The following is a 15,807-nucleotide window of genomic DNA, read 5'->3' on the forward strand; positions in this document are numbered from 1 at the left end:
AAAATAACTGTCAACCAAGAATTCTATACCTGGTGAAGTGATCCTATAGGAACGAAGGAGGAATAAAAATATTAAAGAGATTCTCTGAATGGAAGTAATGGAATGCTAATTAACATCAGTAAAAACATAAAAAGATAGTGCAAACCTCACTGGTAATGGCAGATATACAGCCATAGTTAGATTCTGCAATATGGAAGGAGTGGTGCATAATTCACTTACAACTCTAGTTTAAAAGTAATAAAAAATGAAAGTATTAAAAAATAACCATAACTATAATAGTCTGTTATTAGTTATACAATAAAAAATGTAAATTGCAATAGCAATAAGCTAAAATGTGAAGGAGAAGAGAAGTAAGAGTATAAAGTTTATGACTTTTTTTGAAGTTGAGTCATTATCATTTTAAAATAAGATGTTATAAATTTAAGATAATTTATGTCAGCTTCATGATAACCACAGGGGAAAATCCTGTAGTAATTGTACAAAAGAACATGATAAATAAATCAAGGCATACCGATATCAAAAGACATTAAAACACATCAAAAAAGATAGCAGAATAGGAAATAAGAAACAACTGATCTAAAAAGCAACCAGAAAACAATTAACAAAATGGCAAGAGTAAGTCTTTATTTATCAGTAATTACTTTAAGGTGATTGAGTTCTCCAAATAAAAGACATAGAATGGCTGAATGGATAAAGAACCAAGATCCAACAATGTTTTCAAAAAGGAATTCACTTTAGCCTTAAAGACACATATAGAGAGTAAAGGGATGGAAAATGACGTTTCAAACAAATGATAACAACACAACAAAGCAGGAGTAGCTATACCTACACTGGACAAAATAAACTTTAAACTAAAAATGTTAAAAAAGAGATAAAGAAAATTATTAAATGATTATAAAAGGGTCAATACATCAAAAAGATATAACAATTGTAAATATTTCTGCAGTCATTATTGGAGCCCCTAAATATATAAAGCCAAAAGGTAACCGAGCTTAAATAAGAAATCAACAGAAATACTATTATTATAGCTGGGGAATTTAATGCCCCCCTTCTCAACAATGGAGAGATCATACAGAGGATCAATATGAGAACAACAGATTTGAACAACACTATAGACCATATGGCCCTTAAGGACATATGCAGAGGATTCTACCCAACAATAGAATACACATTCTTCTCAGGCACATCGATCATTTTCTAGAATAAACTATCTGTTAGACCACAAAACAAGTCCTAGTAAATTGTAAATGATTGAAATTAAATCAAGTATCTTCTCTGACCACAATGTCATGAATCCAGAAATCAATAACAAAAGGAAAACTGGAAAATTTACAAACACATGAAAATTAAACAACACTCTCCTAAACAAGCAATGGATCAGAGAAGAAATTAAATGAGAAATAAAAAGTATTTTGAGACAAACAAAAATGGAAACATTACATATTGGAACCAGTGGAGTGCAAGATCCCAAATAAACAACAAAATTTTATGCCTTAAGAAACAAGCTGAACAAAAGTTAGAAAGAAAGGAAATAATAATAAAGATTAGAGTAGAAATAAATGAAATAGAGAATAGGAAACCAGTAGAAAAGATTAACCAAAGTAAGACTTGGTTCTTTGAAATGATAAACAAAATTTACAAAGCCCCACCTAACCAAAGAAACAAGAAAAAGGACCCAAATCAACTAAATTATAAATGGGAAATGAGACATTATAATGGATACTACAGAACTTCAAAGGATCTTAAGAGTCTATGATAAGCAACCACATGCCCACAAACTGGACAACCTAATAAAAATGGAAACTTTTTAAGAAACCTATCAACTACCAAGACTGAATAAGGAAGTTTAAAAATATGAACAAAAAAAATAAAAATAAAAATAAAAATATTAACAGACAAATTAGGAAGGATATTGACTCATTAATCAAAAATCTCCCGGAGATCCCTGGGTGGCTCAGCGGTTTGGTGCCCGGGATTGAGTCCCGCGTTGGGGTCCTGGCTTGGAGTCTGCTTCTCCCTCTGCCTTTGTCTCTGCCTCTCTTTCTCTCTCTCTATGTCTATCATGAATAAATAAAAAATAAAAAAAATAAATCTTTAAAAAAAAAATCTCCCAATAAAGAAAAGCTCAAGACCAGATGGCTTTATCAGTGAATTTTACCAAACATTCAAAGAGGAATTCACACCAATTCTTCCCAAGCTCTTCCAAGAAAATCAAAGGAGGGGGGCCATTCTCAAACTCATGAGGTCAGCATTATCCTGATACCAAATCCAAAAAAGGTCATTACCAAAAAAACAAAAAACAAACAAAAAAATCTTCAGGCCAATATCCCTGATGAATATCAATGCAAAAATTTTCAACAAAGTACTAGTAAACGAATTCAGCAGCACATTAAATGGACCATTCACCATGAGCAAATAGGATTTTCTGTTTGGAATGTGAGGATGGATAGTTTGACATATATAAATCAAGCATAGTGATACATCACATTAATAGAATGAAAGAAAAGAATCATATAATCATTTCAATAGAAGCAGAAACATTTGACAAAATTCAGTATTTATTCTGGATAAAACTCTTAGCAAATTAAGCATGGAAAAAAAATTTTCAACATAATAAAGGCCATATGTGACAAGCCCATAGCTAATATCATGCTCAATGGTGAAAGGTTGAAACTTTCCCTTTAGGTCAGGAAAAAGACAACAGTGCCCACTATCACTGCTTCTATTCAACACAGTACTAGAAGTCCTGGCTAGAGCAATAAGGCAAGAAAAAAGAAATAAATACATAAAAATTTAAAAGGAAGAGGTAAAATGTCTCTATTTTCAAATGACAGTATCTTATATATAGAAAATCCTAAAGGTTCAATCAAGAAACTATTAGATCTTATCAATGGTTTCAGTGAAGTTGCAGGATCAACATATGAAAATCAGTAGCATTACTATACACCAACCACAAATTTTCAGGAAAGGAAAGAATTGAAATTGGTCCCACTTAAAATAGCATCAAAAATAATAAAATATTTAAGGATAAATTTAAGGAGATGAAAGATCTGTACTTTGAAAACTACAAGAGCTTGATAAAATACATCAAAGACACAAATAAATGGTAAAGTATCCCATGTTCATGGATTGGAGGAATAAATATTGTTAAAATGCCAATACTACCATAAGCCATCTATAGATTTATGGGAATCTGTATCAAGATTCCAAAGGCATTTTTTACAGAAGTAGAAAAAAAACTTTTAAAATTTATATGGAATCACAAAAGACCCTCCAAAAGCCAAAGAAATCCTAAGAACAAAGCAGAAAGTATCATGCTTCCTGATTTCAACCTAAACTGTAAAACAATAGTCATTGAAAGAGTATGGTACTGGCATGAAAGCAGATGAATAGAACAATGGAACAGAAATGAGAACCCAGAAATAAACCCAAACATTAATTAACTAATGTTTGACAAGGGAGCCAAGAATATTCAATGGAGAGAAGACAGTCTTTTCAAAAAATGGTGCTGGGATAATTGGATATTCACATGTAAAAGAATGAAATTGGGCCCATATTTTACTCCACTCACAAAAATTAATTCTAAATTGTTTAAATACATAAATATAAGACCTGCCACCATGAAACCCCTAAAATAAAATAAAGAATAAAGCTCCTTGACATGAGTCTTGGCTGTGAAGTCTGGATATGACACCTACTACACAAGCAACAAAATCAAAAAATAAATGAGTGCAACTATATCAAACTAAAAAGCTCTACACAGCAAAAGAAACCATCAGCAAAGTGAAAAGAAAACCTATGAAAGGGGGAAAATATTTGCCAACCATATACCTGATAAGGGGTTAATATCCAAAATACATAAAGAACACGTATAACTCAACAGCAAAAAACAAACAAATGAACAAAAAACAATTCAAAAATGGGCAAAGGACCTGAATAGCAATTTCTCCAAATAAGATACACCAAAAGCCAACAGGTACATGTAAAAATGCACAATCTTTCGAATCATCAGGAAAATATAAATCAAAGCCACAAGGAGATATTACCTCACACCTGTTAGAATGGCCATCATCAAAAAGACAACAGGTAACAAAAGCTGGCATGGATGTGGAGAAAAGGGGCCTTTATGCACTGTTGATAGGAATGTAAGTTGGTGCAATCACTGTGGAAAACAACATGGAGTTTCCTCAAAAAGTTAAAAATAGGGGCACTTATTTTTAGGTGGCCACGGGGTGGCTCAGTGGTTGTGCATCTGCCTTTGGCTCAGGGTGTGATCCTGGAGTTCTGGGATCAAGTCCCACATCGGGCTCCCCGCATGGAATCTGATTCTCCCTCTGCCTATGTCTCTGCTTCTCTCTCTCTCTCTGTGTCTCTCATGAATAAATAAATAAAATATTTTTTTAAAAAAGTTTAAAATAGAATTACCATATGACCCAGCATTCTCACTTCTGGGTATATATCCAAAGAAAATGAAAACACTAAACTCAAAAATATACCTGCACCCGCATGTTCATAGCATAATTATTAATAATAGCCAAGATATGGAAACAATCTAAGTGTCCATTGATGGATGAATGGGTAGATAAGGTGTGTATATAGGTACAATGGAACATTATTCAGCCATAAAAATTTGGAACTCCTACCATTTGTGACAACATGGATGGACTCTGAAGGCATTATGCTAAGTGAGATAAGAAAGAGGAAGACAAAAATTGTATGATCTCCCATATAATCTTAAAAAATAAGATTTAAAAACTTAAAAACCAAATTCAAAGGAAAAAAGACTTGTGGTTACCAGAAATAGAGGATGATGGGAAAATGGAGAAAGGTGGTCAAAAGGTACAAACTTCCAGTTATAAGATAAATAATTACTAGGGATGTGAGGTAAAGCATGACGACTATAGTTAACACCGCTGGATTTATGTCTTGGAAATCTAGGAAAGTTTTTAAATTCTAAGAGTTCTCATCACAAGAAAGTTTTTTTTTTCTCTTTCATTTTCTTTTTATTGTATCTTATATGAGAAGTTGGATGTTAGCTGAATCTATTGTGGTAATTATTTTCCAATAGATGTAAATCAAACCACCATGCTGCATACCTCAACTTATTTTTTTTAAGATTTTATTTATTTATTCATGAGAGACAGAGAGAGAGAGAGAGAGAGAGGTAGAGACACAGGCAGAGGGAGAAGCAGGCTCCATGCAAGGAGCCCGACGTGGAACTCGATCCTGGGACTTGATCCTGGGACTCCAGGATCACACCCTGGGCCAAAGGCAGGCGCTAAACCGCTGAGCCACCCAGGGATCCCTATGCCACAACTTAGACAGTGATGTATGTGAATTATTTCATGAAAACCGGGTGGGGTGAGTCTTTTGTTCTGCTAAAGAGCCAAGGCAGATTGTAAAATACTCTTCATTTAAAAAGTCACTATTATAACAGATAAAAGGGAAGAACTAGGAGGGAAAGTAGAAGCAGATAGGATTAAAGCAATTATTTTCCAGCGAATTCCTGACTCCCAGAAAGACAGCTAGAGGGACAGGGATGGATGTGGCTTGCAAAGACGGAGCACAATGAGGCTTCGCTGCAGAAGCACAGACAGAGCAGAAGGGTAGCTCCCTGGGGTCGCTCCCCAGAGTCCACAAATCCCAGAAGACGGTTATGGTACATTTCAACAGTGGGTAACAAAAGAAAACCTCAGTTGTGTCTTGTAAGATCACAGTGGACATCAATGGCGAATAGTTGTAGACAGGCCAGAACTGAAGTAAGCTAGAATGTTGCTGAAAATAAAGAAGTCAGAATTCATTGATCTGTAGGATTGGTGTGAAAAAGTCCATGTTATGCTAAATATTATATTTTTTAAAAAACTGACGCAAGTGATATTTTCTCTGAAAGTTAAAATGTCATCTTAGCCAATTAACATTTCCACGTGATGGCTCTGTGTTAGGGATATTCCAGGGCTTTCACAATGATTAGCTTCTTGAACTTTTGCAACTCTCCTTTTTCAAGAGGAAGCAGGTTTGGAGAGTGGTGTGATTTCCTTGAGACTCCCCAGCAGAGAGGTGGCAGGTTAGTGTTTGAACCCACAGGTCTCATTTGTTTCCATGTTAGTGTCCTTTACTGGCCTCTGCTGTTTGCATGTCTGTATTAAGCATGACTATCCACATTTTTTCAGTACATAAAACCATTATTTTCCTAAAGATTTTATTTTCACAAGAATAAATTAAGCTGCAAGGGCTTTATCATGTTCTTCAAACACAATAACATGCTCCCATGAGTGGCATCACCAACACGTTATGTTCACCAACACCGCGAGGCTTTTCTTATGGGTCCAAACTAAATAAAAGTCACCGACTTCACAGAACTTAGGAAACAATCTTCAAACATAAAGTTCACTAACAATTGAAAAAAACAATTGAACATTTGATTGGATAAACCAGTGATTTGGCTTATTAGCTGTGAGATACGGGTAAGTTGTTTAAAGCCAGATGGGTGCTGCCCAATATGGTAGCCACTGCCAGGCAGCTATTTAAATTTAAATTAATTAAAATTAAGTGCAGTGATGAGTGAGTTCCTCAGTAGCACTAGCAACATTTCAACTGCTCAATAGCCACATATAGCCCGTGGTTGCCATGGATCGTGCAGAAAGTTGTCTTGAACAGCACTGCTGTCTTCCAAAAATCCAAAATCTGTGACCTGCTCTGAAGCTCAGCTCCCTGTCTGGTAATATCCGAGAGTTCCAATGATAATTATCACAGCTCTACTTTGGGGCAACACAAAACGATGCATGTAAAGTGCTTTGCATATTGTAAAATGTTATACTCAGGAGGTGTGGTCTTTTTTTTTTTTTTTAATTATTGCAGTGTTGTAAAATCATGCAGTCTTTGAGATACCCATATTTTGGCCCTTGGATCTCACAATCATGTTAAGTTGTTTTCAGAAGTTGAGCTATATATATCTTGAAGCTGACATTTCTATTTTGTTCTTTAAGACTGAAGTATATCCACATTCTGCACCACTGACCATTTCTTTTAATACGAAAAGGTACCACTATATGTATAATATAATGTAATTATATTATACATGTAATGTACTATATTGTATGTCTATAATATGAAAATCATTGTTTCACTGTAAGGATTATATCTTCTAGAAATTAATAGGGAACAAGTGCAACTACTTACAAGCTGATAAAAGTCCTAATCTTTTGCCCTGTTAGAGAGTGGTTATTGCAGGTTACAGAGAAGGTGAATGAATAACAACCTCCATGGTGCCTCATGGTGTCAGTGATAACCAGGTTTATTAACTCACAGTGGCCCTACTGACCTGCACGCCTCTCACTTAGATGAGAGAGAGAGAATGTCACTTCCTGGGACTTCTTGGGATGGATTGCTTTTCCTGTATCCCGACTGGTTTCTTTCAGGGAGCTCTGAATCTACGTGCCCACTGATGGTTGAAACATTTAATCAGCATAATGGAAAGAAGCCTGAAGAATGTCCTCGTGGTTTCTTTTGGATTTCTGCTTCTCTTTACAGCCTACGGAGGTCTGCAGAGTCTGCAGGTAAGTGAGAACACTTCTGAATGGACATTTGTCTCCTGGCCTCCAAGAATCTCCTTGGTCACAGAAGATGAGGAATGTAGGATTTCTCATTAACCAATTCACTCCCAAATCCTGTCAAACAGTGGTTTTTATGTGCGAGCTTGCAACGCACAGCCCCACCCATTCCAGCTGACTGTGTGCTTGACCCTTGGATGAGGGGTGTGGGTCCTGGGTTAGTGATGTGATAAGGTTTTCTTTGCCTTTGGACAGTTAAAGGAAGAGACACAGGATCAATCATTGTGAATTCTATGGTTTCATGACTTTGGCTTTGTGGTTTGGGTAATAATGTGAATTTATCAGATTTCATCAGACTATATAGATTTAGGCCAAACAGTGAACTTGGCCAAACTGGTTTCTGTCAGTTTGAACTCCATGGCATTCTTTCCTCCTTGGGCCTCTCTAAATGTCTGCAGCAGAGGTCACATGTGCCTACTAGAAGATTTGCTATATTTTCCCCAGACGGTTACTTTTTTTTTTTTCTGAAGTGTAGTTGCTGTGGGGCAGAATCCCAGGGAGAGCAGATGCTCCCTACCCCCTTCACACCCAGATCCTCCCCAGTGCACCTGGGCTCCTTGGGTATAGAAGCATGTGTGACCATTGCTGAGGTCCCCTCTTTCTTGGAAGACCAGAGAAGTTCGAGAACCAGACCTCCAGCTCTGGCATGGAACAATCTCACCCATCCACTTTCCCTACCTTCTGTCCCAGCCCTAACTTGCCATATTTCTTTGCTTGCTAATCCAGAATATGTCAATATGGTTTCACTGGGACAGTTGTCTCCATCAGTCAGGACTGAGCTAAGCAAAAGAAGGCAATGACGTGGACAGAAGTGACCTTAGGCCTGGCTGTGTCCCCACGATGTTGGGAGCATCTGCCTGTCCCTGTCATTTCCTTCAGCTCTCATCTGACTGGCGCACATGGTCCCAGGATCCCCAAGGTCCCAGCCAGACTCGCCCCAGGACCCAGGCATGCACTTACACAGCCTCCCCCTACAGCAGCTGGGCCCTCTCACTCCTGTGGCTAGTGACCTCCTACTAGTCATTCAGATCTCCACTTGGATGTCACCCCCTTCTCCCCTTCCCTGACCCCTGGAACCAAAGTCTCTGGATGTGTTGCCTTGGTGCTGTGGCAGGCACCGCATTATGCCTGTGTGAGTCCATGATGCTAGGAGGATGGCCACCACTCCATGACCATGTCCCCCTGACAGCACATAGGATGGGTAACTCTGTGAGTGAAAGTCATCGGCTCAGGCTAACCTCCAGTTTAACCCCCTTCCCAGGTTCTCCATGGGTTTAAAGATCCGACCCTACTCCCCAGGATTGAACTGAGACTACTCGTGCTCTAGTCTGGCAGGCTGCCCAGCCTCACTCCCCCAGAAGAGCTTAATGGCTCTGGCCAAAGCAGCTCAATGTTCTCTGCTGCCTCTCAGCTTAGGACAAGGCCCATGAAAACTCATCACCTCCCACCCTTCCTCAGGTTACCCTCTCATCCTCCAGATCTCACTTGGCCTTCACTCCCTCTAGACAGTCTTCCTGACTCCACTGGGGTGGCCCCTGAGCTTCCCTTGCAGGACTCAGGCCTATTGCAATGGCCTGTTTGCTGGTGTTACTGACCCCTGTCGGCTCCTGTCCACCATGTACTCCCGGAGGGCAGTGGCTGTCATAATTTCCTGTTTCACTAGAGCAGTGCACAGAGCCTGTACTGGTAAGTGCTTAAGGCTACATTTGTTGAATGACTTGAGTGAATGTCCTACTTGCTTATATAAGCAGGTCTTGCATGATCCAAATTCCACATGCACACATCCTTATCCTCATACATGTGTTTTGCAGGCCTGCTCCCCTAACACATGCAGATACAGGCAATTGAACGTGCCCATTTACATAGAAAAGATCTTTGCTTTTAAAATTTGATTCCCACTTTGTCTACTGAGATCTGTCTTCCTTTGCAGTGGTTTGCAGTAGAATTAGATTATAAGTGACTAACATACCTTGCCGATTTGCAGCAGCACCATGCCTAGAAGAGAAATTCCAGTGCACAGAAGTGCTGCACGGTTGTCATTAACATGGAGGAGCTGAGCTCAGTAATACAGGATTTCATACGTTTGTGTTAAGGAAACAAAAGGCTCAGGCTGAACCAACTCTCACTCCACACTTCTGGCAACAAGAATCATAAGCAGAAATTTCCAGATAACCCCCACATCATGGAAAATGAACACTCAATTTCTATCTTCTAACAAGATTTCAGAATTTTCATGGGATTAGCTGTTGTTACTTTCAGTTTCAACTAATCCACAAATACTGTTATGTACCTGCTTTGGGCAAGGCATGGGGAGAGATTTGGAAAAAACAGAACAATTTCCCATGTTCCAAGGGATCTTTGTCAGCTGGGGTGACATCTTGGGTCACAAGGGTGTGTGTGCTAGGCGTTAGATGAAATTCTAGCTACAGGATCAAAGCTGAGGTCTCCATGGACCACATTATCCATGGGCCCTTGGAGACCCTTTATCTGCACTTGAGCACCCTTTGGAAAGCGAGGACAAGAAGGAAGGTCAGGGCACCCCAAGGGGTGGGGCAGGAAAGGAAGAGAGAAAGAAGAGAGAAGCCTGGAGTGTTGGAGTGTCCAGCACCTGGGCCTCAGGCTTCCCCTCTTCGGAGTCTCTGGCAGCAGCTGACCCTCTGTTGGGACTGTGGTAGTTTCCACTCTCGCCGCACCTGTCAGCTGGGAAGCCGCAGGAAGCCTGTCGTGGCTGTCTCAGGAACCTAGTGGTGACCCAGAGCTCTTCCCCTTGGCGGCGGACCCCTCTGACCAGGGTGGTTTTGTCCCCACAGAGCAGCCTGTACAGAGAGGAAGGCCTGGGCGTGACAGCACTCAGCACGCTGTACGGCGGGGTACTTCTGTCCTCCATGTTCCTCCCGCCGCTCCTGATTAAGAAGTTTGGCTGCAAATGGACCATCGTCGTCTCCATGTGCTGCTACGTGGCCTTCTCCCTGGGCAACTTCTATGCCAGCTGGTACGGCCCACACAGCTCACGCCCTGCTTCTGGGTCATGCCTCAGGCTCAGCTGCTTGGGTGCACATGGCTGGACGTGCCCAATGACACCTTGCTCCCACTTCAAAATGAGCGCCATTCCCTAAAATTCCTCTCTGCTTCTGGGATAGGAAACTGTGGAGGCTTTCCCCCCATTTTTTCCCATCAAGATGTCTCTGTCCATTTTGCTGTGCCCATTTCCTCCCCTAGGTCCCAGCCTGCTTCCCTCAGGCCTGTTCTGGGCCTTGAGCTTCCCTCTCTGCCCCAGGGCCCTTTTGTGACCACAGTGATGAAAGCTAGATGTCCAGGGTGCATTTCAGGAGACTTAGCAGAATGTGACCAATGGACCCACCACCACACCCTCATCATCACAGAAAGTGGATGTGGCAGGGCTGGAACTAGACGTGCAGGGGCCCATGAGAGGGGTTCTCAGGGACCAAGCTCTAAGGGTACTGGCCCCACACTCTTATTCAAAAGAACACACCTGTCAAGCATCTCTTTGGAGGGATGCCCATTGACATCCCAGACATAAGATTATGGTGACTTCACATTCTTCTTTTTCTTATTGCCATAGAGTTTTCACCAACCAACCAATCAATGTTTCAATAAATAAATAAATCATTTTTTAAAGGTATAGCTGTTAGAAATACTCAGAAACCATACAGCCTTACTTGTAATCCCAGTTTATAGGTAGTTGCTTTCAAATGCAAAGTTCACAGGCATTGAATTTCTCTCTTGCAAATGAACCTGAACCAGAAATGGTGCTGGGTTTGGTCATTTATCTGAGTCTGATGGATGGTGAATCCATCAATCTAGCCAATCCATAAACATAATAATGCTTACAGGGGACTAAGCATGGTGTTTCCTTCTGCACAGAGGTAAGCATTTTGTCTTTCAGGTACACCTTGATTCCCACCTCCATACTGCTGGGCCTTGGGGCTGCCCCTCTGTGGTCCGCCCAATGCACATACCTCACAATCATGGGAAACACAGAAGCAAAGAAGGTGGGAAAAGTTGGCAGAGACGTGGTGAACCAGTATTTTGGCATCTTCTTTCTCATATTCCAGTCATCCGGTGTTTGGGGCAACCTGATCTCATCACTGGTGTTTGGCCAGACACCCACTCAAGGTAAAAGAAAACGGTGGTCAGTGATGGCACCTGAGAAGGTCCCCCATCCCATTTACACACATCTTTATTCCACGACCAGAGCAGGTGAGCCACCTGAGGACGTGATTCTCACTTGCCTGTGGCCCAGCCTCTCCTGGTTCCCAGCTGTTCTCCAGGATGGTCCATGTAGGTCTGAGGGTCTGTCGTCCACAAGGGCCCCAGCCATTCTGGTCCTGCCCTCCCAGGGCCAGGGGGAAACCCCTGAAGAGCAGAGCCCAGAGGAAACAGAGGGTCACTGCCAGTGGAACTCGGGTTCATGGAGCCATCACTATCCTTTTAGACTAAGAATGAGTTTGATTGATTTATCATCCCACTGAACTGATCCACTTTCCAGAGTCTTAAATGTTTCACATAAGACCAGTTGACCCTTAACTGATGTCAACATTTGACAGCTGGTGACTTAACTCACGTCTTTCCCTGCCCTTGGCCAGACACAGATATAAGGTGTGTATCTGTTTTATGTCTGCACCCTTGGATGTCTGAGGATTTAAACCAAGGGCAGAGGAAATAAATCTCTTCAGTGCTCACAGGCAACCTTTATTCTTAGGGGGACGGGGGGAGAAGGGGAAGGTTCTGACTCCTGACTCTCTTTTTTTCTTTTTTAGAGTCATTTATTCCATTTTTATTTTTATTCCAACTCCTCATAGTAGAAGTGAGGCCTTTGTACACTAATGCTGTTTCATCCATATGAACAGTTAGGGAACATCTATTTGTTGATGATTACTACTATTCAGCACCTTGGCCTTTCATAAAATGTCTTAGACAATACAAAATGTTACATTTATCTTTCCCATGATATCAAATTATTATAATTCTAATCTCTCAGAGTTAATAAATAGATTTGTAATGTGTATGAATATCTATAGGATTCCCAAACATGTGATTTATATTGGTTCTAATCAAAAGGATTTATTTTATTCTTTTCTCTACAATGGATTATTACTCATCCATAAAAAAGGAACAAAATCTTGCCATTTGCAATGACATGGCTGGAGCTAAAGAGTATTATGCTAAGTGAAACAAGCTAGAGAAAGACAAGTATCATATGATGTCACTCATGTGTGGAATTTAAGAAACAAAACAAACAAACATGGAGGTGGGAGGAAGAGAGGCAAACCAAGAAACAGACTCCCAATGTTAGAGAACAAACGGATGGTTACCAGAGGGGAGATGGGTAGGGATATAGGTTAAATAGATGATGGGGATTAAGGAGGGCACTGGTTGTGATGAGCACCGGGTAATGTGTGGAAGTGCTGAATCACTAAATTCTACACCTGAAACTAGTATCACACTGTATGTTGAATAACTTTCTCCCATACTGACTCCTGACTCTAATCAGGATTAGTCCTATCTCTGCATCGTGGTCCTTGGTCTTGCTCTTCCCTATAAAGTCCACCTTTAGGAAACTCCAAAATCCTCCCTCCCATTTTTCTCATGTGATGCCATCACTTGCTAAGTGCATCTGAAGAAGGGAAACCATTGGGTTGATGGATACCTGGTTTTTTACTAATTATTGCTATCAATAATCCAACAGAAACTGAGATTAAGGGTAAGTCTACAACACACCTGGCGTGAAACGGAGTGAGCAGATTTACTTTTAATGACATTCAGGCAAGTGAGCTTAATTCTCCAAGTGATCCCAGGACACAGACTCAGAGGAGTGAGGCATCCCCAGAGCCCTGCAAGCCTCCTTCGCCTCCCTCGACCTCTGACCTCCCTCCAAACCACCTCTCGTTCTTTGGGCTGTGGCTCTCACCAGTTGAGGGGGACTTTCAGAGTTCTATGTGATGAGATTTCTATTATGACAAGTGCTCTTTCTTCCATGACATCTTCCTCCCTCTCCCCAGCACCTCAGACATGGTCTGAGAGTCATTGGCAGTGCACATTTTATTCTTTCAGCAGATAGGGAAACTAACACTCAGAAGGGGTGTGAAATGACCTACCCAAGGTCGTGGAATCTGAAAGAGAACCCAGCAGTTCTGACACCTATTCTAATGTACCTTATTTCTTCTTGATTCTTCTGGAAACGTTGAGCATGTTCATTATGTCCAGAAAGTAATATAACAAGCAACTAGCATTTACTACACATTTGTCCAGGGTCTTAAAATGTGTGCCTAAGGGGAAGGGTGATTTGAGGTAGCTGGTCAAACAAACCCATGTCCCATGCTCTTGACCTATGGTCACCCTTGCCTTGAGCGTGTCCAGGCTCTTGTTAGCTACGTATTTCATTCCTCCCGCCCTTCATCCTGTCAGTTTCCCACATTCTCACATCATCTTTTTGCTTCCAACTGCACAGAGGCCATCCCAGAGGAGCAGCTTCTGTCCTGTGGGGCCAGCGACTGCCTGATGGCCACAGCGCCCACCAACAGCACCCAGCGTCCTTCGCAGACTCTAATCTACACCCTGCTGGGCATCTACACGGGTATGTGCTCACAGAGGGTGTGGTCCCCAGGAAAGCAAACCTAACTCCTTCCTGTGTTGAAAAAGAGTATCTTCCCAAAGTATAAATATTCCTGCAAAATGAGTTCAGCTGGGTTGTACTTAGGTATTTTTCGTACGAAATCCAATACAGCAGAACAGGGCTATCTGACGGTTTCCTATGATGATAGAATCGTTTTTCTCTTTTGCGAAGCCCAATACAGTGGCCAGTAGCTACATGTGCTTGCTTATATTTTTATTAACTAAATTAAAAATACTGTTCCAAAGTCACAATGGTGAGGATTGAGACTGTGTTGTGGTCTCAAGGCACAGCTCAGGCCACAGAAATGCATCTTCTGCACTCTAAGCTCCTGTGTGAGATTCCCCTCATCAACACGCAGCCCTCTGAGCGTCCCCCTGCATGAAAGCAATATCAGTCCCCCTGCGGTTCCCGGCAGCCACCCCAGACCCAGAGCACATGATACCCACCTTCTGGTTCACACAATCCAGCAGCTTAGGGGAGCGCGGTCTGGACATTTATGTGAAACAGGGACCATGCCTTTGTTCCGTGCAGAAACTCTTATTATTCAGATCCTGGCTTCCTTGCAGAGTTTCATGGGTCTTCTTTCTGCAAGCAAGGCCATGTTACCATAAAGACACACACATACAAGGAATGGAGAATCAGGGAAAGAGAATTCTACTCCCCAGGGTAATTTTCCATGATTTCCTCTGTCCTCAGGATGATATTCCTTGCAAAGCCATTCACTTTAGTATATTCAATGAGTGACACCAGCACATTCATGCCCCTTCAGCAGGTTCTGGGTCACAGGACAGCTCTGGACACACACACATTTTTACTTTTCCTAGCAAAAATGTGGTTTCTGTACCATGATCCACCCCTCGTGACTGCCTTGTGGCTCTTGTCCTGGGATAATGCGTGTCCTGAGGGCTTCGTGTGCCTGCCCACGGTGGGAGGCCATGGTCCTGAGTCCCTGGGGAGCTGACACGACTCCTCCACATGATTACGCATGACCTATGGATGGGCTGCTCTGGAAGCTGCTTCACAATTGAGGTGCTGGAGGCCCCATGAGGGCGACTCTAATGATTTGGTGGCACTTATGGCTCTCGAGAAAACTAGTGACAACGTGTGACCTTGGCACGAGCTCAGCAGACCTCCACGTGGTGTTTAATGAGCATCGTTAAAATGCAGTTGTACCGACCTGGGGAGAAGGATTGTGTTTAGCCGGGAAGACAGTGGCTGCAGGACAGCAATAAGGCTGAGAAGTCAGCTGTCACATCTGTGGGGGGAGCCTGCTGAGGGGCTATGGGGTCCGGCTTCACCAGCTCTGCCCACCACCTGGCAGAGAGCTGCTTTGTAGACCTGGCGGTCTCAGGGACGCCCGGCCCATGCGCTGCAGCGGGACGGACCTTGTGTCACATGAGCTGGTGAGATGAAGCAAAGAGAAAAAATAATTCAAGTCACCTTTAGAGACTGACAGGTCTGAGCCATCGGACTAGACATTGTGGCTGAAAGCCGTTCTGAAGGGTTTCCACTGCCTTTCAGAGAAAGAAGCATCAGGCTCTTGAATGAACCTGTGGCTCC

The 15,807-nt window shown here is 41.8% G+C and overlaps 1 protein-coding gene across 1 annotated transcript in view; it reads left to right on the forward strand.

The window, feature by feature from the left end:
- UNC93A (unc-93 homolog A) overlaps positions 1-15,807 on the forward strand; it is a 37,540-nt gene that overhangs the window by 5,456 nt on the left and 16,277 nt on the right. Inside the window, exons 2-5 of the mRNA XM_026015976.2 lie at positions 7,419-7,556; positions 10,421-10,602; positions 11,518-11,747; positions 14,083-14,208. Coding sequence (XP_025871761.1) covers positions 7,470-7,556; positions 10,421-10,602; positions 11,518-11,747; positions 14,083-14,208 — 625 coding nt within the window. The 5' untranslated portion in view covers positions 7,419-7,469. The remainder of the gene's footprint in view (positions 1-7,418; positions 7,557-10,420; positions 10,603-11,517; positions 11,748-14,082; positions 14,209-15,807) is intronic.

The sequence above is a fragment of the Vulpes vulpes genome, chromosome 1 (genome assembly GCF_048418805.1).
Source record: "Vulpes vulpes isolate BD-2025 chromosome 1, VulVul3, whole genome shotgun sequence".
NCBI lineage: Eukaryota > Metazoa > Chordata > Mammalia > Carnivora > Canidae > Vulpes > Vulpes vulpes.